General features: G+C 41.2%; 2 protein-coding genes, 1 long non-coding RNA gene and 4 pseudogenes across 4 annotated transcripts; 4 read left to right on the plus strand and 3 right to left on the minus strand.

Moving 5' to 3' along the window:
- Positions 1-562: 562 nt before the first annotated feature.
- LOC137746428 (UDP-N-acetylglucosamine transporter ROCK1) lies at positions 563-3,929 on the plus strand. The gene is made up of 6 exons (XM_068486450.2): positions 563-852; positions 951-1,226; positions 1,489-1,687; positions 1,772-1,915; positions 2,823-2,897; positions 3,402-3,929. The coding sequence occupies exons 1-6, from the start codon at positions 770-772 to the stop codon at positions 3,561-3,563; spliced, it is 939 nt and encodes a 312-aa protein (XP_068342551.2). The 5' UTR covers positions 563-769; the 3' UTR covers positions 3,564-3,929.
- Positions 3,930-4,288: 359 nt separating this feature from the next.
- LOC137748053 (Ribosomal protein L23/L15e family protein) lies at positions 4,289-5,445 on the plus strand. Its single transcript, XM_068488155.2, has one exon. The coding sequence runs from the start codon at positions 4,616-4,618 to the stop codon at positions 5,132-5,134; it is 519 nt and encodes a 172-aa protein (XP_068344256.2). The 5' UTR covers positions 4,289-4,615; the 3' UTR covers positions 5,135-5,445.
- A 186-nt stretch (positions 5,446-5,631) lies between these two features.
- LOC137748042 (BTB/POZ domain-containing protein DOT3-like) lies at positions 5,632-9,314 on the minus strand (annotated as a pseudogene). Its single transcript, XR_015956853.1, has 6 exons — positions 8,951-9,314; positions 8,795-8,864; positions 7,793-8,688; positions 7,427-7,690; positions 7,228-7,356; positions 5,632-6,192 (listed from the first exon to the last, which is right to left on the minus strand). The product of XR_015956853.1 is annotated as a BTB/POZ domain-containing protein DOT3-like (transcript).
- LOC148690607 (uncharacterized) lies at positions 8,289-8,932 on the plus strand. The gene is made up of 2 exons (XR_015956854.1): positions 8,289-8,428; positions 8,529-8,932. It is a non-coding gene; the product is annotated as an uncharacterized LOC148690607 (long non-coding RNA).
- Positions 9,315-11,136: 1,822 nt separating the features above from the next.
- Positions 11,137-14,108, plus strand: LOC137742978 (uncharacterized; annotated as a pseudogene).
- Positions 14,109-17,580: 3,472 nt separating this feature from the next.
- LOC148690608 (uncharacterized) lies at positions 17,581-18,473 on the minus strand (annotated as a pseudogene).
- A 3,871-nt stretch (positions 18,474-22,344) lies between these two features.
- On the minus strand, positions 22,345-23,019 carry LOC148690609 (uncharacterized; annotated as a pseudogene).
- Positions 23,020-23,224: the final 205 nt, after the last annotated feature.

The raw sequence follows: 23,224 nt of genomic DNA on the forward strand, positions 1-23,224 counted from the left end.
CTCAACACCTTTTCATTACTGTGGTAAATGGCCAATTACCTTGATTTGTTTTTCCTTAAAAAATACTTATTTTTACTCACCGTTCCCTAATTAAGTTATTTTGTTAGGAAAACTAATGAAAAATGCTTGAAAACTTTGAGTTTTAACGGTAAAGACAAAATAAAGGGTAAAGTGAATAATACCATGATTGACTTTTTAGTGTAAAAATATGATTTTTCGTTAAAGTGAACAATACTAGGAGCTTTTCGTTAAAATTTCCTATTTTATTAGGCATAGCCCTAAGCCCTAAAGGTTAGTTTCCTTGTAAAAATGTTAAGCGAGATAGAATCTTATAAAGACTCAATATTAGGGTCTGGTGGTATTCCTCTTCATATGGGAGTGAAATATATTATGTTTGAATCTTGTGGATGGCGAATTCGATACCAAATTAGACTGCTCATTGTGTGGCTTTCCTAAACTCCCCCTCTGTTAATGTAAAAATATCGATGTATTAAAAAAAAAAAAAAAAAAACCGTGTATCCAAACGACGCCATTTTACTCTGAAAAAACCGTGTATCCAAACGATGCCATTTTACTATGAGTCGGGACCGCCGCAGCCCCCGAGCATTCCCAAAGTAGAAGCAAAAGACGATTCTGAACAGAAATATACGGAAAAAATAACGTCAAGCAAATTACAGGAAAAATCTCCAACGGTCTCTCTCCCTCAAGTTCGCCGCCAAAAATCGCGGCCGCCAAGAAAAAAACTCCGGCGCCGCCGAACTCTGAGCAAATGAACTCAAGGGTCTGGCTCTTTTCCCTCCTACTCACACTCCAATACGGAGTTCAGCCCCTCATCTCGAAACGCTTCACCAGGTACTCCCACCCCCTTCCTCGATCCCTAACATTTTCACCCCAAATCATCCATTAGTTCTCTGAAACTTGTACGTTTCGTCTGGAATTTCTTCTCGCAGTAGGGAAGTGATCGTAACGTCGTCGGTTCTGACGTGCGAGATAGCCAAGGTTATCTGTGCCCTAATTTTCATGGCCAGAGACGGCAGCTTGAAGAAGGTGTACAGAGAGTGGACTTTGGTTGGTGCGTTGACTGCCTCGGGGCTCCCTGCCGCCATTTACGCATTGCAGAATAGTTTGCTGCAGATTTCTTACAAGAACCTTGATTCCCTCACCTTCTCAATGCTCAACCAGACTAAAATCATTTTCACTGCCCTCTTTACGTATTTGATTTTGAGGTATGTGGGATGAACACATTGTAAACTCCGAAATGTTCATGTTGGGTTAAGTAGCTATGGTAGTTTTTAAAGAGCTCTAAGGCGTTTGAATATCGATGGTATGGTACCCATTAGACTGGTTTTGGTGTGGTTTGAGCCTGCAATGTATTGGTTTTTGGTTTCTACTTGATGGATTAACGTAATGTGAGATGATTTGGTGAGTTCTGAGGTTTCTGAGATTACCCATTAGATTGATCTTTGAGTACAAATCTGTTGCGTGTAGGCAGAAGCAATCGATTCAACAGATTGGGGCGCTCTTCTTGTTGATTATGGCCGCTGTCCTTTTAAGTTTTGGGGAAAGCTCCAAAAAAGGGACTAGTGGCGGCAGTTCTGACCAGATATTGTTTAGTGGGATTATTCCCGTTTTGGTGGCCTCTGTGCTCTCAGGTTTGGCGTCCTCTTTGTGTCAATGGGCTTCCCAGGTGAGCAAAACGTTTCGGTTTTGGTAGTTTGAAGATGCTATTCCCTAGTCTGGTCAATTTAACTTTATTGCTCTTATATTCCAGGTTAAGAAACACTCATCGTATTTGATGACCGTAGAGATGTCTATTGTGGGAAGTTTATGCTTGTTGGTTAGTACCTCTAAGTCTCCAGATGGAGAAGCTATCAGAAAACATGGCTATTTTTATGGATGGACTTTGACAACTTGGGTAATGACCATTATGATATTTGACATTTTCCTTGAGTTTTGAATATTTGTTTGACTCCCTTGGGGCTATACACGGATGAGGAATTTGCAACTACCAAGGGAATTTAGGATAAATTGGTTACAAATGAACCCCAAGGCATTGCATGGAGGGATTTTAAATGCAGTAGATGATCATTACAAGGCATAAACAATTTCAATTAGTCATTTACGAAGGCGTTTAAATGCATTGTGTCTTGTCCATGCAAATGCCTCCACCAAAACTTTTGTAGTGCGTTTCTAACTAATTTAACTTAAAGCTCTCATCCAAACATACCTGGAGTTTCTTTAATTGCTTAGTAACACACACATGCAATACTCAAAACCACCACAACCATTAGTTTAGTTTCGAAAGCAGATAAAAAAAAAATTTTGGATGGTCATGCTGCTCCTCTCTGGTCAGCTGTTATTGTTTAGATATCCGTCCGCATAACATCTGTTTTCCTCTTTCTTTCTTTCTTGGTGTTGTGTTTTTTTTTTTTTTTTTTTTTCCGGCTCTCCTTTGCTGTTTACTTGAGTCTGATTTGTAAGTTGTAACCATAGAAACTTTATAGTCCCTGTTCAAAACACAATTATATAGTAGGCCTGTTTTATCCCAGTTGTTCCAATATTAAGTTGCGAGGATTAAATCTGTGGCAGTAATTATCTTATATTAAGTTTGAAGCATCCTGCTTCATCAACAAAATAAAATAACTAAAAGAATAAAAGTTATCTGTACCATCCATCCAAATTATTATTGAGAAGATATAACTTTTTAATTAATAGTACTTGGCAAAGAAAACAAATGTAATGTTATTCTCTGTTAACTATGCGTTGCATGAGTTATGGTGTGCCTTTTCAAATAATAATAATCATTGTTATTTTTTTCTCAGATCCCAGTTATGTCCAATGCCCTTGGTGGAATTCTTGTTGGCCTAGTCACAAGTTATGCTGGCGGCGTTAAAAAGGTAAGTTTGACAAAATAAGGATTACAAGAGCGGTTGCTTGTTGCCCTCAAGCTTACTTTTAGCTTTTTTTTTTGATATTTTGTTGCAAACTGAGGCTGAAAGCGAAGAGAAAGGGTTAAAACCTAACATAGTTTATTAATTCACTGCTATGCTTGATCACTATAATCAACATGCTACCTACTTTAAGAAAACAATAGCTAGGTTACCTTGATCTTCTTTATTCACGGAACATCTCAGCTGAATAAGTTCTCCGTAGTTTCTAAGTTTCATCCTGTTCTTCATTGAAAATTCTTTCAAAATCTGACAAAATATGCCAAATGGTTTGGTAAGTTAAATCTATCCTTTGGCATGCACTTATAGTTTCTGAGTGATCATTTTGGTGCGAATGGCTGGAAGATAACTCGCTCCAGCCATAAACAAATTTCTTATACAGTTTCATTCTTGCAAAGGCCAATTCAGTTTTAAATGTACTTACCGCAGAAGCTCTATCTAACATGGTTGCAGGGGTTTGTTATTGTTTCTGCCCTTCTTGTTACCGCTATGCTGCAGTTCATTTTTGAAGGGAAACCACCTTCACTGTATTGTCTCCTGGCGCTTCCTCTCGTGGTCAGCAGCATTTCGATATACCAGAAGTATCCATACCGTGTTAAAAAGAAAGAAGCGTAAGTCCTGTTGCAACATCGGGGGAGTTGTTTTAGCCCCCCTGATCAAAACGGCTTTAAATGGTTTGGACATATTGGAGTTAGTTGATTCCAGAACGGTGGAGAGGTATTGGAATTGATTGATTCCAAATACAATCACGCATTGTTTTCGGGTTAAATATTTGACCCGGGTTCTCATTTGCTCAGATACCTCTTTGACCGGTGTGGCAACTGGTACGAAGGTAATTGTAATGTTTTCTTGTTGTAATAGTCCAACAGATAAATGAAGATTTTTGAGATGATGATTTATCATTGCAAGATTATGCTTCTATGGGATATGTAATAGTGTGGACGCTGGAGATCAATAAAATTGTTACCTTTTTATGTTTTATTCCCCACAAGATTGTTGGTTACAACGAATGAAATGCCCAGTATTGGCTAGGGACGAGAATGCTTTGTTGGATGTGTGGCCACACGATAAGTGATAAGATTAAGAATGAGAATATCTGAAATAAAATAGAAGTGGTCGCAATTGACGATAAAATGAAAGAAAATTGGTTAAGGTCGTTTTGGACATGTAAAACGAAGATTTACATATACTTCAATTAGAAAATATGATTATGAGACAGATTCAATTAGAAAATATGATTATGAGACAGAGACTCCTGGTAAAAAGGGTAGAGGAAGGCATCAGAAGATATAAACAGAGACTTTAAGAAAAGACATGGAATACTTGGAACGCAATAATGTTCTAGAATTTATATAAATGATCTCACTTAATGGGATAAGACTTCGTTGTTATTATTTGTTTGTAATACAAGATTGGTAATGACTTAGTACACAACCCATTAACACTAAGATATGTTGTAACGACATCCAATGATCATATCTGAGTGTCGATAGGTGATTCATGCGTGTATTATTGGGCCGTTGCAACCTTGTTTTAGGCTCCGTCGTCAACTGAGGCCCACTTCCACTGAGAAATGAAAAGTGAAGCACGAAGCTCCTCTCACGCACACAAAGCTCTTCACCCGCAGCTGCTCATCGTACCAAATTCAGAGAGGAGAGAAATTCGACATGGGAAGCAGATTGGGAAGGAGGGTAGTCCACTTCGCGAACCTACCCATCAAGCTTTTGATGCCCAACAATTTCACCAACATCACAGAAATCGCTCTCAAAACCATCCCATCGGCCTCCAAGATCGAAATCAAGCGCGTCATGGAGTCCCTCTACGGCTTCCAGGTCGACAAGGTCCGCACCCTAAACATGGAGGGCAAGAAGAAGAAGCGCGGCGGTCTTCTCATCGCAAAGCCCGACTACAAGAAGGCCTACGTCACCCTCAAGGCCCCCCTCTCCCTCTCCCAGGACCTCTATCCCATCGGAATCGTCCAGCAGGACCGCAAGCAGCAGGCGGTCAACCAGTCCAAGTCTGCCGTCGTTGAAGAGGGCGACACCGAGAAGCATTGGCTTTACGGGAACAAGGAATGGCAGCAGCAGCCGCAGAGCGCTCGCAGGGGTAAGAGCAGCGCTAAGGGTTCGGCTGTTTTTGGCGAGGGCGCCGCCAAGTTTCCCTGGAGCAACATGAGGTTTCGCTAGGCAGGTTTGATGAGATTTTAGGGTTTTTATTTGGAGATTTCGAATTTGTGATATTTTAGGGTTTGATGAATTATATGGCCATTTAGTGGCTATTTTGCTAGTGAACCTCTCTTTGCTAGGACTGCAGCATTTGGTGTTCGATTAGAGGAGCATTTCGGTGCTATGTTTATTGTTAATCTTGTCTTATATTGCGCGGTTATGTGTTTTACTTAACCTGTTAGTTGTTCATAAGGTTTGAAATTGTCGAGGACGGAATTTAATGGGATTATTATGACATGATATGAAAGAAATGTGTTTTGTTTGGTTGGCAATCGGTTTAAGTTGTAAAAAAATGACGGCTGCTACTCAACAAGTTTATTATATTTGTCCATAAAAATGTTTCGTCGCCTTGTGCGATCCAGTTCTGAAAATTTGCAGGCTTGTAGTTGTAGCAAAGGATATAGTGAGCCAGGTGTTCTATGGGAGACAGGATTATTGTAGGGAAAAGTAAGGTGTAATGATAGGAAAACTTCAGACATGTTCTCTTTATTTCTTTTAATGTATATTTGATACATTACGTATAGGTATGCAATTACGAATTATCAACTATCCCCAGGTGTTCGTAAACAAACTAGCTGATACAAATGATGGTCTTGAAGGTGTAACTCCCACATCGTGTGGAATGTCTGTGCCTCCTAGGCTAATGCAGTTTAGGACATTGACGACCTTTGTATGGAGGTGGTTCTGCGTCTAGATGGGTTGGTTCTTTGTTGGTTGTTTCCAGTTTCATTTTCCTCAACTTTTGTATGGAAAGAGTTCTTAATTTTTCTCCATCCCAAACTCCAACCTGATACATTCTTTTGCTTTTTGCTTATTATCCTTTCATACTCGCGTTGCAGTTCAGAATAGTCCCTCTGCAGCTCTGCCATCGTTACTTTTACATTCTCAAGTTCTGCTTTAAGATTTTTAATCTCTGCATCTGTTGATGAGTGGTTCCTCTCCTGTTCAGAGTTATCGCCACTTGGTGATTCCTTATCTTGCATCACTGTCCTCATCTTTACTTGCTCTGAGAACAGAACCTGCACATGTTACATAACTGCTTTCTACAGTAAGAGATGTCAATTTTGACGGACCACATTCTAGTTGGCTCTGAGATTATGGGCTCCATGTGTGATAAATGCAATGGTTGCTGAATTCTCAGTTAAGCGTCTACACCTTTGTGACGATTTTACTTCTCCATTATGATAAGGGTATATATAGAACAGTATTAAGGTTTTTGAAAATTTTCTGTTTATTTGATGATTTTAGGTATTCTAGTCAAATGATGTAATTTTTCTTTCATTTCAAAGGGGCAACAGTTGAGTGATCTTTGACATGCATCAATCAATTTAGCCCATACAAGATTTAAATGTCTAATTAGGGTTCGTATTAGAGATTCGGATTGGAATTTATATTTGGATGGTCTTTGCTGCTATATATTTAACCATGCTGGTGTAATTCAAATTTTTTTCCGGTTACAGTGTAATTCAAATTTCACTAGAGAACTCTTAGTTTGAAATTTGTTCGGTTACTTTGTTATACAATACTCTGTTTCTAGCATGTTTTGTGTGAGATTGAAGTCTTTCCTTCCAATTGCTAGATTATTCAACCCGAGACCTGCCTGAGCCCCATCTCATGTTTTCATCACTTAGCCGGATGCCTATATGTTTACACTTTGAATTCAGCGTGCATAAAAATTGTGCTAAGCAACAAAAACTGAGGCACTTATTTCAATTTGTAGTCGTAGTTCATGCTTTTTTTTTTTTTTTTTTTTTTTTTTTTTTTTTTTTTAAGTTTTCTCTTGCCATGTATTTTCATCTTCTCAAAGGTCTGTAATTAGCTTCATTGATCATGCTGCTTATAAACTACACGTCCCTTAGTCTGTGGTTGGTGGAGGTTCTTGGGTTACATTTCATTTTCCTGTTACTACATGATAAACGTTAAATATACATATTTTGAATTTAATTGGAATGCAAGCGTTTAGATCTGTCATGGTAGAAGGTCGATATAAATGATATCATAACATTTTAGACTAAGTTTCAGCAGGGGCCAATTCGAAACTTGAAAAATGTTACCTGGACAATGGTTCTCATAGGCAGTCGATCATTTTGTGCAGCGTGCATGCACGCATCAAGTGATAGTTTATTGCAGTTCATTATTCTGCATAGCCTTCTCCGGTCATGCTCAGGCAGTGTATGATGAGTCTGAAAGAAAAAGGGTTAAGATTTTAGGTTATAAATAAGGTAAAACTAGAGAAACAGGTGAGAAGGTAACCTTTAGATAGGTATCAATGGCTCTGTAAAGTCCATCATCACATGTTCGAGCATTTTCTGGCAGTAATTCCGCCATTACATGAAACTTGGTTATGGAGAGTTTTGGGTCTCCTGAAATCTCTGATAGGTAGTTGTCTAACAGCTTACTAACAGCAATTTTACCAGTCTTCTGTTGCTGTTCTTGCTGCTCATGCATCAAGAAATATTCCACAATCCGTTGCACAACTTCAATGTCGTGCATTGTGCATTCTTCAGGTGAACTGTACTACACATTATGATATTTAACAAGAACATGAAGGTTGGTTACGCTGGTAAGATCTATTGTATGTTTCCAATTCATAGTAAATAAAGAATGCAGAATACTCACTCAACCAGTTTCCCTTGATCTGCATTGTAGTACCTAGGAATCAGCAAATCGTTCACATTGGCGTCTTCTAACATCATCCCGGCTCTCTTTTCAAGCTCTGAAATCAACGCTGGTGATGCAGAGTACAGCATGGCCAACTTTAACATCTGCAATAAGAACTTACATGGAAGAGCTTTGTTTTGAGGAGGTAGTATGCTTACTATGCTTTCAATAATTGCTTTTTGCTCCTTGCTGTATTCGTAACCCCCGTCCTCCTTCCTCCTATTCAATACACTGAACTGCATGTCATTTTTTCCAAGCCCAGATCCTCTTAGTCCTTCAAACTCTATATCCACGCCTGTCAACCATCTTTCTGCATAGTGCACGATACATTTACCAACAAACTCTGGTCTGTTACTCTTTGCCGTTATTGCTGCTATAGTCCTCATGAAATGATCTATTCGAAAGGTAGACACTTCGTTAAGCCACCAGCCTTCTTGACCATCTGCATCCCCAATGGCGTTTTCTCTGGAAGCCTTCCAAGCGATTGAGTCACAGCAGCGTCTGACAATTTGAAGATTTTCAGCCCACGGAGAGAGAGTTTCACAAGATTTAAGCACAGAAATGGTGTCTTTCCGTGAAGAAAGGACAACCAAGGTGAGAAAAGCTTCAGTCTTAGAAATGAGATTTCCATCTTGAACTTCTTCAGTCATTTCTAGAAATTCCGAGGCGCATCTTAACGGAGCTATATTGTTAGGGTTCAAGTCCACTGGAAGACCATAACAGAATTTTAAAATGATTTCGAAGGTTTCTGATCCGCCGGGTAAGTTTTCAAGCTTGAGGTCATAACCGAAATTTGAAGGTGAAGGATGAATTTCCAATCGACCTATGTAGCCACATTTCGACACCAAAGGATACTGCAAAAACAAAGAGAAATGAACCATGAACTTATTGACTACTGTGTAGTTGTGTGTTGAAGTTATGACTCGAGCCGTGCATGTTTGTATTGCTCTGTAAGTTCACCTTGTGGACGTCGAAGGTGATGCCTTGAACTTGAATGGTTAGGTCTGTCGGGACATGAGAATTGATAAACCTGCACAAATCCACCAAATAAATGTCTTTACTCGTTATGGAATATATGCAGAGTTAGAATTTAGACAAGACTTTCTCTCCTTGTACCATGACAGTTGTTTCTTTTCGAAGCTACCGGCTATAGTGATGTGTTTGGTAGGAACAACGATGCGCTGGTCGTGAAGTTTGTCGGAGCCCTCGTAATCGGCCTCGGCCTCTGGAATTTGCGGTGGATTTAGGGACATGTTCACGGCGACGCTTTTGGCCGGATATGTTATGAGAGACGGTAGAGAGATTTGGATGGAATAGCATGATATAAGAGAGTGGGGATGTGACGTGAATAAATGAATGAGAAGTGAGTATGTGGTTGTGAAGAATGTAGATCTACTCCTTATGAGGGTTGGTGGAGTGCCGTTCTCTAATTGTTGCTGGCTTGGGACTAACAAATTTCTAAATGTTATGTTGTTTGAAAGAGATCGAGAATGTGAGTTTATCAGCTCTGACAGGTCTATTATCTGCCATGTAATCATGGAAGCGACCAACAGATGGTTGTGTGGCTATCAATATAGGAGGAATCGTCTCTCTCCTAATCTCTCTTCCCTTCTATGCCTCCAATTTGAACGGCTATGGTTAAGACACGTCAATATCTTATATTGATTTTTATAGAGATAAAAAGACAAAAAACAAAATGTGAGAAGAGGGGAGAGAAGAGGAATAAGAGGGGAAAGAATCTTACTCCATCAATATATTAGTAAGAATCCGGGGACAAATTTTTTTGACAAACTTTCTTACTACCCATTCCACACACACACGCGCGCGCGCGCACACACATATATATATATTTAGTCAAAATGATCTTTAAAATTGACATAACTTCTCACTTTGGTCATTGAGATTTGAAATCGATAGAAGTAGTCATTGAGTTTGTCCATTGTCAATAATTTTGGTCATTTCGTGAAAAATTTCTGTTAATGAGGACCAAAATGACAAAGTCACCCTCAATTGAATAAACAATGAGCCAAAATCATGTGACAAAAGTTGAGAATATTTTGTGTCATTTTCCCCTTATTTAACAAAGACTTTCCATAGAATAACCAAAAAAATTGATAGTTGGCAAACTCAAGGATCGGTTATATCAATTTTAAATCAGAGATCAAAATAAGAGTTATGCAAATATCTTGTATAACTTTTGTGAATCTCATGTTTACAGAGAATGATTGGAAGTGTTGATGTAACATCCGGTCTACTTAAGGGTTCCATGTGGATGCCTTGTGGATTGTATTTAACTTGTCCATATCTATGCCAACAAGTTGTACTAATCTCCTTTTCAACAATACAGCCACATAAAAAACAGATAAGTCAACCGACCCCATGTCAAGCAAGAAATCGGCACACCACCGAAATCGCCACCATCACAAATATTCCCAAAAGTAAACTTTCCTATCAACAAATTTAACTCTTAATCTTGTACTTAAAGTCATATTTGAGAGTTAAGGTGCTTGGTAGAGTTAGAATCTGGGTGGTTTAGTCCGGTGATGGTTTGCCAAAAAATTTGATAAAACAATAATAAAGCCTTATCCAACTAAGTGGGTTGGCTGTATGAATCATAAAACGTCATTGCGCTCAATTATGTGTCACGTCTTCTATTAGATTAGTTCATGTTTGTACCATACTTGACCAATCCCGAAACTACTAAGCACCGGTCAACAGCATACCGTCAAGGATCCACAAGACTTTTCCCCCAACCAGGAGCCTAATCACAACACGACACATGTCGATATCAGAGGCCAATCATAGCGCGACACGTGTCGATATCAGAGGCCAATCACAACACGACACGTGTAAATGTCGTGTAAATGTCAAAACAAAGCTAGAAACTCTCTTCTATAAAAGGGGATCATTCTCCCACAATAATCCCTAATGTCATTTGTACTAAACTATTTACTAGAACTCACTAAAAGAGAGCTTGGACCTATGTATTTGTGTAAACCCTTCACAACTAATGAGAACTCCTCTACTCCGTGGACGTAGCCAATCTGGGTGAACCACGTACATCTTGTGTTGTTTGCTTCCCTGTCTCTATTCATTTACATACTTATCCACACTAATGACCAGAGCAACCTAGCGAAGGTCACAAACTTGACACTTTCTGTTGTACCAAAGTCCTCGCCGATTTTGTGCATCAACATTTGGCGCCGTCTGTGGGAATCACACTTATTCCTACCTTCTCCAGCTTTGTCAAGCTGGTTACCACCATTCGCACACTTTCCTTTGACCAGGCACCCCTCTCCAACATGGGGAATGAAGGGAGTCACAGCACGCAGAACGACACCCCCCTCGCCTTTAGTGCAAAGCAACGAAAGAAGGAACGAAAAAGGTTTGCTCTTCAGGCTAAAGTCAATGAGCTAGAGGCTCAGAACAACAAGATAGCGATAAAGAATGAGATCTTCTAGGAGCAGTATGAGAAGCTCTTCGGAATGCTCCATGAAGCTAGGCATACTCAAACACACGAACTCATCGCCCTCGGGGAAGTCAACCACCACCTGGGTGCCCCCCAACACGGGAGATCACCTGCCTTCAACATGGATATCCTTAATGGGGAGCGAGTTACTCATCAAGGTGTTGATCAACATGAGACCTCTCTCGACCCAACTGCTTCAACCCGAAGCAGGAGAAGTGGAGGAAGGCACATTCTTGCAGAAGGAGTAGAAGGATCAAAAGCCATGTATCGCGACTGTCGGGACTTCCTGAGGCAACGTCTAGAGAACCCCATCCACATAAGCTCGAAGGTCAATGATCCAAGGGTTTCTGAAAGGTTCGGTCTTCTTCCATGCCTCAAGCCAATTGCCAATCTAGGGAATGAGCGATATGTTCTAGAGGAATATGAAGGTACGGGGGACTCGGGGGCGTTTCGACAGGCTCGCCCTGGAAGTCAGTACGGTGAGTCCAAAGAAAAATCCCATGCCCTTGACCAAGCTTTCCTACTTTCAAGAGAAGATGTAGACTTACGGAAGAAGGATCCAACAGTACCTGACTCCACTCAGGACCCCCTTGTCCTACAACTTCTTAAGGAAGTAAACAAGTTGAAGGCTAAACGTCAGGCCAAAATACCTGACTGGAACCAACCTAGGCCTGACCCTCTTACAAGGAGAATCCTCGACACCCCCCTCCAAGCAAAGACAAAGCAGAAGCTTGGCTTACAACTCTACACTGGAAGGGAGGACCCGATTGAACACCTTAACCTCTTTGAGTCCACCATGGTATACCGGATGCACACTGACGAAGAACGATGTCTTCTCTTCCTCTCTACCCTTTCTGGCGGAGCTCTGAATTGGTATTGGCGTCTTCCACCTGAAACAGTAGACTCATTTGAGGAACTGAGGAAATTATTTGTCTCTCAACACATCTTCCAAACATATCGCTTGCATTCCGCATATGACTTGTACACTATTTGCCAGAAGCCGGATGAGTCACTACGAAAGTATGTCGGCCGCTTTAGCCATGAGTATTCTCGTTACGCTGAGGCAGATGACAAGACCGCCCTTAAAGCCTTCATGGTAGGCCTACGCGACTGTTTCTTTAAGTACATGATCAATGCTAACACTTGGAAGACTGACTCTGAGGTAATGGCACAGGCTTATAACCATGCCTCCGCCGAGGCAAGGACATATCAAGGGAAACCCCCTACGGCCATCCCTTATCAGCAAATAGGGAGTGGAAGCCAAATCCAACCGAATGAGAAGACTTCAACTTTCCAAACAGCAGTGACGCTTCCCCCTGCCCTACCTAATACCTCGCCAAGTCAACAGGCGTATCATTCTCAGGGCAAGAGGAAAGACTTTCATCCTCACCAGTCTCACTTTAATAAAAAGAGTAAAGGGCACTATCGTGATAACCAAAGGTATCACCACGATAATACCCGCCCTCAGGCGGTCAATGCAGTGGGCCAAACACGTGTCAAGAATGGTCCTACCTCGAGGTATGAGACATACACACCTTTGAACGCCACATGCACGGCCATTTACCCAGTATAGCTCACTTGATACCAAAGCCAAGGCCGAGGGAGCCAGATTTCAAGTCCACGAAGAACACAGGCATGTTTTGTGGTTACCACGAGTATAATGGCCATGACGGCGAGAAATGTATCACTCTCCGTGATCATATTAAAGCTTTGGCACGTGAAGGAAAAATTGACCAGTTCCTCTTTCACCCTCCAAGGGATAACCGCAACCAACGCCAAGTGAATGTGATATATTCCATAAGCGGTGGCACACCCATATCTGAATCTTCCAACAGGGCCATGAAAAACAATGAATGAACGTTGAAGCCTGGCTACCAAGTGTTTCACGTGGAAGACATCAGGGGAGACAAGTATCAAAAGCCTAACTGGGATCTAACATGTTTCTACCCTGAAGAAGAAAGAGGTATCATCTATTCTCACAATGACCCACTGATTGTGGAGGCTCACATAACCAACTTTGATGTACGACGAATCCTGGTAGACACGGGGGCGTCGGTCAATATCATGTTTGCTGAAGCTTTCAAAACACTTAATGTAGATGAACACTTGCTTGATCACTCGGTTTCTCCTTTGATAAGCTTCTCTGGTGATGTAGTGCAACCTTTAGGGAGCGTACATTTACCTTTTACCATCGGTATAGGCCCGTACACAACCACCATCACCACTAACTTCTTGGTGGTCGACTGCCCAACGACATACAATGTCATCTTTGGGCGCACATGCATTAATGATCTCAAGGCTATGGTATCCACGCATATGTTGTTGATGAAATTTCCAACCCCCTATGGCAATGGTTACGTCAGAGGAGATCAACTTAGTGCACGTTCATGTTACAACACTTCAGTCAAGCAACAACACTTGCATGTACCCAAAGAAACACTTTCTATACATGACCAAGTCATCAAGACCAGCTCGGACAAAGCCAACTTGAATATTCACGGTGGTAACAATCAACCCGATGATCCTCGAGATGACTCTTTCACCCAGCAAGCACAACTTGTTGAAGAGTTGGAGAAGGTCTCTATCTCAAAAGATTATCCAGATCGCATAGTGAAGATTGGCACCACTTTGTCACCACCTATTCGGTTGGCATTGATCTCTTTTTTACAAGAGAACACTGAAGTCTTCGCCTGGTCATACGAGGACATGCCAGACATCTCTCCCGATATCATCTGTCATCACTTGAGTATTGATCCCAAGACCAAGCCGGTGAGACAGAAGCGAAGATCTTATAATGCTGAATGATATGAAGCAATGAAGGCAGAAGTTGAAAAACTTAAAAGCATATGCTTCATCCGTGAAGTCAATTATCCAACGTGGGTAGCAAATGTGGTCCTTGTTAAGAAAAATTCGACCAAGGAAAGTCTCTTGCTTCAAAAGATCTTGTGGAGAATGTGTGTCGACTACACCGACTTAAACAAAGGATGCTTGAAGGATAGCTTTCCCCTTCCTCTCATTGATAGACTTGTAGACTCTACAGCAGGGTGTGAACTCTTAAGCTTCATGGATGCTTACTCAGGGTACAATCAAATCCTCATGAACCCTTCGGACCAAGAACACACGGCCTTCACTATTGATAGAGGATTATATTGCTATAAAGTCATGCCATTCGGCCTAAAGAATGCAGGGGCGACTTATCAAAGATTAGTCAATTCAATGTTCGCTGAACAGATTGGAAAAAGCATGGAAGTTTAAGTTGATGATATGTTAGTCAAAAGAAAACATGCTGACCAACACATTGCCAACTTGTTTGAAACTTTCTCCATCCTAAAGAAGTATCGAATGAGGTTGAACCCCAACAAATACGCTTTTGGTGTGGGCTCTGGAAAAATCTTGGGCTTTATGATTAGCCAACGAGGCATTGAAGCTAACCCCGAGAAGATCAAAGCAATTATGGACATGAAAGAACCAGTAACCTCAAAAGACATCCAGAGCCTTACTGGCAAGGTGGCAGCCTTGACCAGGTTCATCTCTAAAGCCACAGACAAATGCGTTCTTTTTTTCAAAGCACTTAAGGGAAGTAAGAAGTACATTACGTGGACCGATGAATGTGCCAAAGCATTTAAGAACCTCAAGGAGTACATGAGTAAAGCCCCTCTGCTTTCCAAACTTGAAGTTGGTGACACCCTAATTGTCTATCTATCTGTCTCAGCTTCAGCAGTTAGTTCAGTCCTCATTCGTAGGGATGGTAGTATCGAACGACCTGTTTACTACGCTAGCAAAGCTCTACAAGATACGGAAACACGATACTCCAACATTGAGAAATTAGCTTTAGCATTAGTCATGTCAGCTCGGAAACTTCACCCCTACTTCCAAGCACACTCCATCATCGTGCTTACCAATCACCCTCTTCGACAAATACTTCAAAGTCCAGACACTTTGGGGCGAATGATCAAATGGGCCATAACACTGGGAGAATTTGACATCTCCTACCACCCAAAGCTAGCTGAAAAGGGCCAAGCAGTTGCAGATTTCATTGCTGAATTCACTTATCCCATTGACATTTCTCCTACACCTGAGGCAGCGGCTTCATCACCCTTGGAAACCCGAAAAGTAGAACCAACACTCCCAGTATGGACTCTATATGTTGCTGGCTCATCCAACCAACAGGGTTGTGGAGCAGGACTAGTCTTGACTACCCCCGACAAAGTGGCAATGAAGTATGCTCTCCGCTTCAAATTCAAGGCGTCAAACAATGAAGCTTAGTATGAAGCCCTTTTAGCAGGCTTACGTTTGACCAAACACCTTGAAGTTAAACAAATTAATATCTTCAGTGACTCCCAATTGGTGGTTAACCAGGTCACAAACAACTTTGATGCTAAGGATAACTCCATGGCAGCGTATCTTGCGCAAACGCAGCTTTTGCTTAAGCATTTCCACTACCAGATCACCCAAGTCCCTCGAGCGGCAAACAGTCATGCAGACGCTTTGGCTCGCCTCACCTCAGCAGTGGAAGACAAGATTGGGAGAAAAATTCATGTCGAATTGTTGGCAACACCAAGCACCATGGTCACAGAAGTATGCAACTTGCAACAGGGGGATAGCTGGATCACCCCAATTTACAAATTCCTTGTTTATGGCACTCTTCCAAATGATAAAGTCCAAGTTAAACAGATTCGATACAAGTCTACCCGCTACCTGATCATTAATGACCAACTCTACAAGCGAGGTTTCAACCTACCATACTTACGGTGCCTCACACCTGCAGAAGCGGAAACTGTCATTCGAGAAATACATGAAGGAGTCTGCGGAGATCATGCTGGATCTCGATCCCTAGCACACAAGGCTTTTCGCCAAGGATATTATTGGCCAACACTCCACCAAGATGCCATCAGAATATCCCGCTCATGTGATAAGTGTCAACGCTACGCAACTATTCATCACTCCCCTCCCGAGCCTCTTACTCTTATGATCAGCCCTTGGCCCTTTGCCCAATGGGGACTTGATCTAATTGGCCCAATGCCTGCAGGAAAGGGCAAGGTTCGCTATGCAATCATGGTAGTTGACTACTTCACAAAGTGGGCTGAAGTAGAACCCTTGGCAACCATTATTGAGGCAAAAATAGAAGACTTCGTATGGAAGAACATCCTTTGCAGATTTGGCATTCCTAATGCGATAATCACGGACAATGGGCGACAGTTCGACAACAAGAAGTTCAGGATGTTCTGTTATAAGTTCAACATCAACTTATGTTTTGCCTCCCCAACTCATCCCCAGTCTAACGGACAAGTTGAGGCCATCAACAAAATAATCAAGTGCACTTTGAAAACCAGCTTGGACAAGGCTAAATGTTGTTGGCCAGAATTTGTACCTCAAGTTCTTTGGTCATACCGCACTTTATATCGGACTTCAACAGGAGAAACTCCATTCTCACTTGCCTTTGGTACAGAGGCTGTTGTCCTAGTTGAGCTTGAGCAAGCAACGTTCCGAGTCCAGAACTACATGCAAAGTGAAAATGACAAACAACTCACCCTCAACTTGGATCTAGTCGAGGAACACAGAAACCAGGCTCACTTGAGGAATGTCGTATACAAACAGCGCATCTCCAACTACTATGACTCAAGAGTCAAACCTCGCTCTTTCAAAGTAGGGGACTGGGTATTGAAGAAAAGACTACTCTATGACAGAGTCCCAAGTGAAGGCACGTTTAGCCCAAATTGGGATGGACCGTTTGAAGTTATTGCCATCAGTCGCCTGACTCCTACAAGCTGAGGAGCTTCAATGGCAAGACCTTTGGCCATCCATAGAACGCTGATCACTTGAAGTATTATTACAAGTAGACTCACACTGTACAAGCGTTGAGCTACGGCCATTCGGCATCCTATGTAATGAAGGCCATTTGGCATCAATTCAATAAAAAGGTGATTTAGGCAACTTGATCTTAACGCCTTTACATCCCTACCATTGAAACGCTTAGGTTTGAAGCTTCAACACGAATGCTTACAACATGAAATAAAGTCTATATATATGTCAACATGACTTATATCCAAACAAGGGCTTTATTCAAACATAACCAAACATTCATCAATGATAGTACAAATACTTGGCAAATAACATCAAAGCGCATAGTACAAGGTTGCAAACATACACAAACAAAAAACCCTCAGCCTTATAACATGGCACGTGCCAGACAAACAATAAACTAGTACATCCAGAGTACATGGCATATGCCATACAAACAACAAACTAGTACATTCAAAATACATGCAAAAAAAATAAAAGGCACTATGAGTCATCCTCATCTGAGGCCGAACCCCTGACAATATCACTTTGCGTTTCAACAGCATCGCCATCGCCACCATCCTCGGTATCTCCAGAACCATCCTCACTCTCCTGAGACTGTTCACCGACACTAGCCTCATTATCAGAGTCATCCTCACTACTAGGATCCACTGCCAGGACGAAGGCTTCACCTCTTTGTCGGTACTCATCCATCTCATCACGGTACTTTTGGATAATGCTTCCATTATCGTAACGCTCAAGGACGGCCATCCATTTCCTTTTCTCAAAATTAGCCGCCCGGATGCAGTGAGGTTTAAAAGCATCTTGAAAGGCCTGGGAACCTAAGAACCCCTACACGACAACATCCCTCTCAGTTGGGATACTCCTCTTTAGCTCAGAAACTTTAACCAAGGCACAATCCAACTTCCCTTTCACTTTGGAAACTTCGAGGATAGTAGTCTCCAACAGTTTTTTAGTCCCCTCAAGTTGTTTCTTGAGCCTCACGTTCTCACCATTTCGCCTCTTCAAACTCTCAAAGTGTTGATCTTTGAGGCGGATGGCCTCAGCCAAAGCTTTGCTCATTTTTCTAGCATCATTCACAAGTTGGTTATTCTCTTTAAACTTTGCCTTGTACTGCTCGACCTCTCGTAATCTGTCGTCGTACTCAGTCATGACCTACATGACAAGATGATTGTCACTACCAAGAAAAAGAGGGAATAAAATAAAGAAATAACAGAATAACACTTACATAAGAAGATAGCCTCATCATCCGGTCACGATCTGATTCATTCTTATCTAGCGGCTCGCCAAGCTCGTCAACAGTGGATCGACGTCCTGCCAAGCAATTATTGACATACCTAAAACTACTTGGCTGCATGGCAACCTTCATATCCTTCTAATGGATGCTGCCAACCTCTTCCTTATACTTCCTCTTACGGTTGGAGCTAGGGTCACCTTCTTGGTCAATGGACTTCATGGTTTGAGGAAAGATGGACTCGATGGTAGGAAGAGAAGGCAACAATCGTCTTTCCTCCCTTGCAACTATAGCAGCAGCACACCCGATAGCCTCAGCTTCAGCTCTTTTTGAGGCAGCGATCTTAAGGACCTCCTCTTGCGACTTAGGTCTAGGGGCTGGCCTCACCCGATGTTTATGAGCTCTCTTGTGAAACAAAATGTCATCTATGAGAACTAACATGGGTGCTTTCCCTTTCTTGGTGCTAATCCCCCCTTTCTTGCTCACTTTCTCCACTGAACAAGAAAAATCAAAGTAAAGAATGCAACTTTGTAAAAGAAGGAGAGGGCGAAACGAAGGATACAACTTACTTGCTCGTCTCTGGCACTCCGACACTAGGGGTTGGAAACCGTACTTTCGAAACAAAGGTCGTAGCTTGCCCAAATGTCTATCCTCCTTAGGCACCCTTAACACCTTTTCTACATCAGCCAATTCCCGTCCAGACAATTTGATGTTGCCTCGAGTTACTGCATGAAGGGAAATGTTAGACACAAGAAGAAACTACAACAAATAGCAAACAATGCGAACAATGGATACATTACAACCTACAGTCTGGAAGTGAGTAAGAACACGTCGCTCAGGTGTGACACCCCTAACATGCTCCCAATCATCATAAAGAAAACACCAACCATTTTTCCAAGTGCAGTACGCATTTTTCTTACTAAAGACAATACGCTCTCTCTCACTCCGACATGCACACTCGGCATATCCTGGGCATGCTTTCATTGGGCGCATCTTATAGCAGTAGCGCCACTGATGGAAAGAAGGCTCACCTAACCCACATTCCATCCAAATAATATAAAACCCGATCAAGGTATCCCAAAACTAGGATTGAGTTGCCCAGACGCATATCCAATGAAAGATAGCATCCGTTGCAACCAAGGGTGCAAAGGCAACTTCACCCCTAAGGTCAATAATATTTGAGTATAAAACATGACATGACCCTCGGGCGGTTCAGAGGGCAATTCTTCATGATGTACCAAACGCATTTCTACACTGCGGGGGATACTACATGACTGCCTTAGAGCATCAAGCTGCTTTTCGCTATCTAACAAGTTTTTCTCTAAAAGATCCGCTGTGAACTCAAAACGAAATATGGGTATGGCGTCAAGAACAACCCCCTCACCCACTGACATGAAGGAGGAAGAAGCAATATTGGCTAAAGTTTGACAATTGCGAAAATCATCCAACGTTTCTTTGGTATAAGACTCCAACAAAGGCCCTGAAGACTCCAACATTGCAAGCTTAAACCTAGAGCTAGAGCTAGGGGAGCCCTCATCACTAGGACTTCCAGACTCTGACATCTACAACAAACAGAAACAAACTCTATCACTACATGAAAGATCGAAACATAAGGAAGTTCCTAGGGCATGAAGAAAAAGCTTAACCAGTTCATCATGTTCTTAAACAAATACATGAACACTTAAACAATTCAACCAGAATGAAAACATGCGATCGAGTGGAGAAGATTACCAACCTGAAGATGATGCAAAGCAATGCCGTAATCCCTCTCAACTAGAGAACACTCTATCTTCCAAAATTACTACAAAATAAGCAAATGAAGGCAAGTTCAAGAGTGAAGACTTATCCTTCTTATATAAGTTCAACAAGACCAAACAAATTCAAAATTCATATTCAAACCATGAGAAAGTCCCACATGGAAAGTCTTCAAACTTCCACAAGCTAGGGAATTTCAAACTTCAAATTTTCTGTTCCCTCCATTCTCAAAAAAAAAAAAAAAAAAAGAAAAAAAAAAGGGAACTCAACAACTTCATCAATAGAAGACAACAACAATTCTCAAAAGCTTCACACACTCTTGATCAAGATAGTGTGAAGCAAAATCAATTTATGGTGCCAACAAAAGCTTCAACAAGTGGAAGACAACAACAATTCTCAAAAACTTCACACACTCCTGATCAAGATAGTGTGAAGCAAAATAAATTTATGGTGCCAACAAAAGCTTCAACAAGTGAAGGGCAACAACAAATGTCAAAAGCCTCACACACTTTTGATCAAGATAGTGTGAAGCAAAATCAATTTATGGTGCCAACAAAAGCTTCAACAAGTGAAGGGCAACTACAATTCTCAAAAGCTTCACACACTCTTGATCAAGATAGTGTGAAGCAAAATCAATTTATGGTGCCCAACAAAGCTTCAACACAAAAGCTTCACTTACAAAGTTTAAACATTAAACAAAGCTTCATCAATGGAGAGCAACTACAATTCTCAAAAGCTTTACACACTCTTGATCAAGATAGTGTGAAGCAAAATCAATTTATGGTGCCCAACAAAGCTTCAACACAAAAGCTTCACCTACAAAGCTTTAACACAAAAGCTTCAACACCAAAGTTTCACTACAAAGGTTCAACTCTCAACTACAAAGCTTCAACACCAAAGTTTCATCTACAAAGGTTCAACTCTCAACTACAAAGCTTCAACACAAAGCTTCAACTACAAAGCTTCAACACCAAAGTTTCATCTACAAAGGTTCAACTCTCAACTACAAAGCTTCAACACCAAAGTTTCACTACAAAGGTTCAACTCTCAACTACAAAGCTTCAACACAAAGCTTCAACACAAAAGCTTCACCTACAAAGCTTCAACACCAAAACTTCACCTACAAAGCTTCAACACCAAAGCTTAAACACAAAAGCTTCAACACTAAAACTTCAAAATCAAAGCTTCATCAATGGAGAGCAACTACAATTCTCAAAAGCTTTACACACTCTTGATCAAGATAGTGTGAAGCAAACTCAATTTATGGTGCCCAACAAAGCTTCAACACAAAAGCTTCACCTACAAAGCTTTAACACAAAAGCTTCACCTACAAAGCTTTAACACAAAAGCTTCAACACCAAAGTTTCACTACAAAGGTTCAACTCTCAACTACAAAGCTTCAACACCAAAGTTTCATCTACAAAGGTTCAACTCTCAACTACAAAGCTTCAACACAAAAGCTTCACCTACAAAGCTTCAACACCAAAACTTCACCTACAAAGCTTCAACACCAAAGCTTCAACACCAAAGCTTTAACACAAAAGCTTCAACACCAAAACTTCACCTACAAAGCTTCAACACAAAAGCTTCAACACTAAAACTTCACCTACAAAACTTCAAAATCAAAGCCTCACCCATTAAAAAAAATAATAATAAATAAATAAATTTCGAAAATTAAAAAAAATAAAAAAAAAATAAATAAAATAAATAAATAAAAAATTCAAAAATTCAAAAATTCAAAAAATAAAAAAAATAAAAAAAAATAAAGCCTAGGCCTCCCCTTCTTTGGGCCTAACAACTTTCATACCAAATATATATGAATGAGGAGTTTTAGGCAACCACCTAGAAAGGAAAATTGTGAAGTCTTGTTTGGAAAATTGCCTACTAGCAAGATACCTCCCTCGTCAACTCCCTCGACCGGAGACTTGGGGGACTCCTACCATATACCACTACACCTTGGTACTCAGAAATTTCACGACTACTCAGTACCTTGGATTTTTCAAGTCCCCAACCGAGAAGCTTTCCTCACTCAAGAAATTAAGAGAGCACTACTTCAACCTACAGGGTCCACCCACGAAGTTTCAACATGTAAACTTCAACAAAATAAAAAATTCAAAGAACTTAGTGAATGATACCTTAGTGTATTTAACACAACACGGCGAATGAAGTAAAGCTTATTTATTGATATCTTCGATAAATTATAAATACGTGCATACACATGAATCAAAACAAACAAACAAGAGGGCACCTTCACAAAGGCTGCTCAGGAGAAGTCTTAACACTCGGCAAAGTCCCAGAAATAGGAGGCACCAGAGGGTGATTATTTGGAGCCTCAGTACTGGGCAGAATCCCAGAAAGAGGAGGCACCAGAGGTTGATCATTTGGAGCTTCAGTATGTGGTACAGCCCCAGAGGACGAAGGCAACAAATGCCTTTCGAACAAACTCACAAACCCCTGATGATCATTTCAAATCTGACCCTCGGATTCCTGTAACTGGTCAAGCTTTCTCTTCATGGTTGTAGCATAGCTATGTGCGAGCATGTGCAACTGTCTATTCTCGTGCTTAAGCATTCTGATCTCCTGTTTGAGACTTATTACTTCAGCCGCCAACGATTCAACTTGGCGAGTTCGAGCAAATAGGCGTTGGGCCATATTAGACATAGAACCTGCACATTGAACACTGAAAGCCAGAGAATCCTTAACAGCCAACTCATCGGATCGTTTGGAAAGTTGTCTGTTGTCTTTGGGAATAAGAAGATTCTTGGCCACCACTGCAGCGGTCATATCATTCTTCATCACAGAGTCCCCAATAGTAAGAGGACCAGTAGGAGATAAGAAGGATGGGCGCTATATGTTATCTTGAGGAGACATGGCTACCTCTTCTACAGCATTCAAGTCCAAACGATGGTTGGAGGGGCCAGACATTTTCATAAAAATGAAGAAAAAAATGAAGTACAGTAAGTCTCAAAAGTACGAAGATAAGGGAAAAATTCCTAGAAGCAATAACTTTCAGAACGGACTCATTGAACTTAATTGGTGCTCCTATAAAAGAAAGAGCTAGATCTTCAATAGGGCTGCTTGTTCAAAAATCGAAGAGGCACCACTCTCCAAATTTCGAAAAACGGATTTC

This window comes from Pyrus communis, chromosome 15 (assembly GCF_041283825.1).
Source record: "Pyrus communis isolate YQ-2024b chromosome 15, ASM4128382v1, whole genome shotgun sequence".
Lineage (NCBI taxonomy): Eukaryota > Viridiplantae > Streptophyta > Magnoliopsida > Rosales > Rosaceae > Pyrus > Pyrus communis.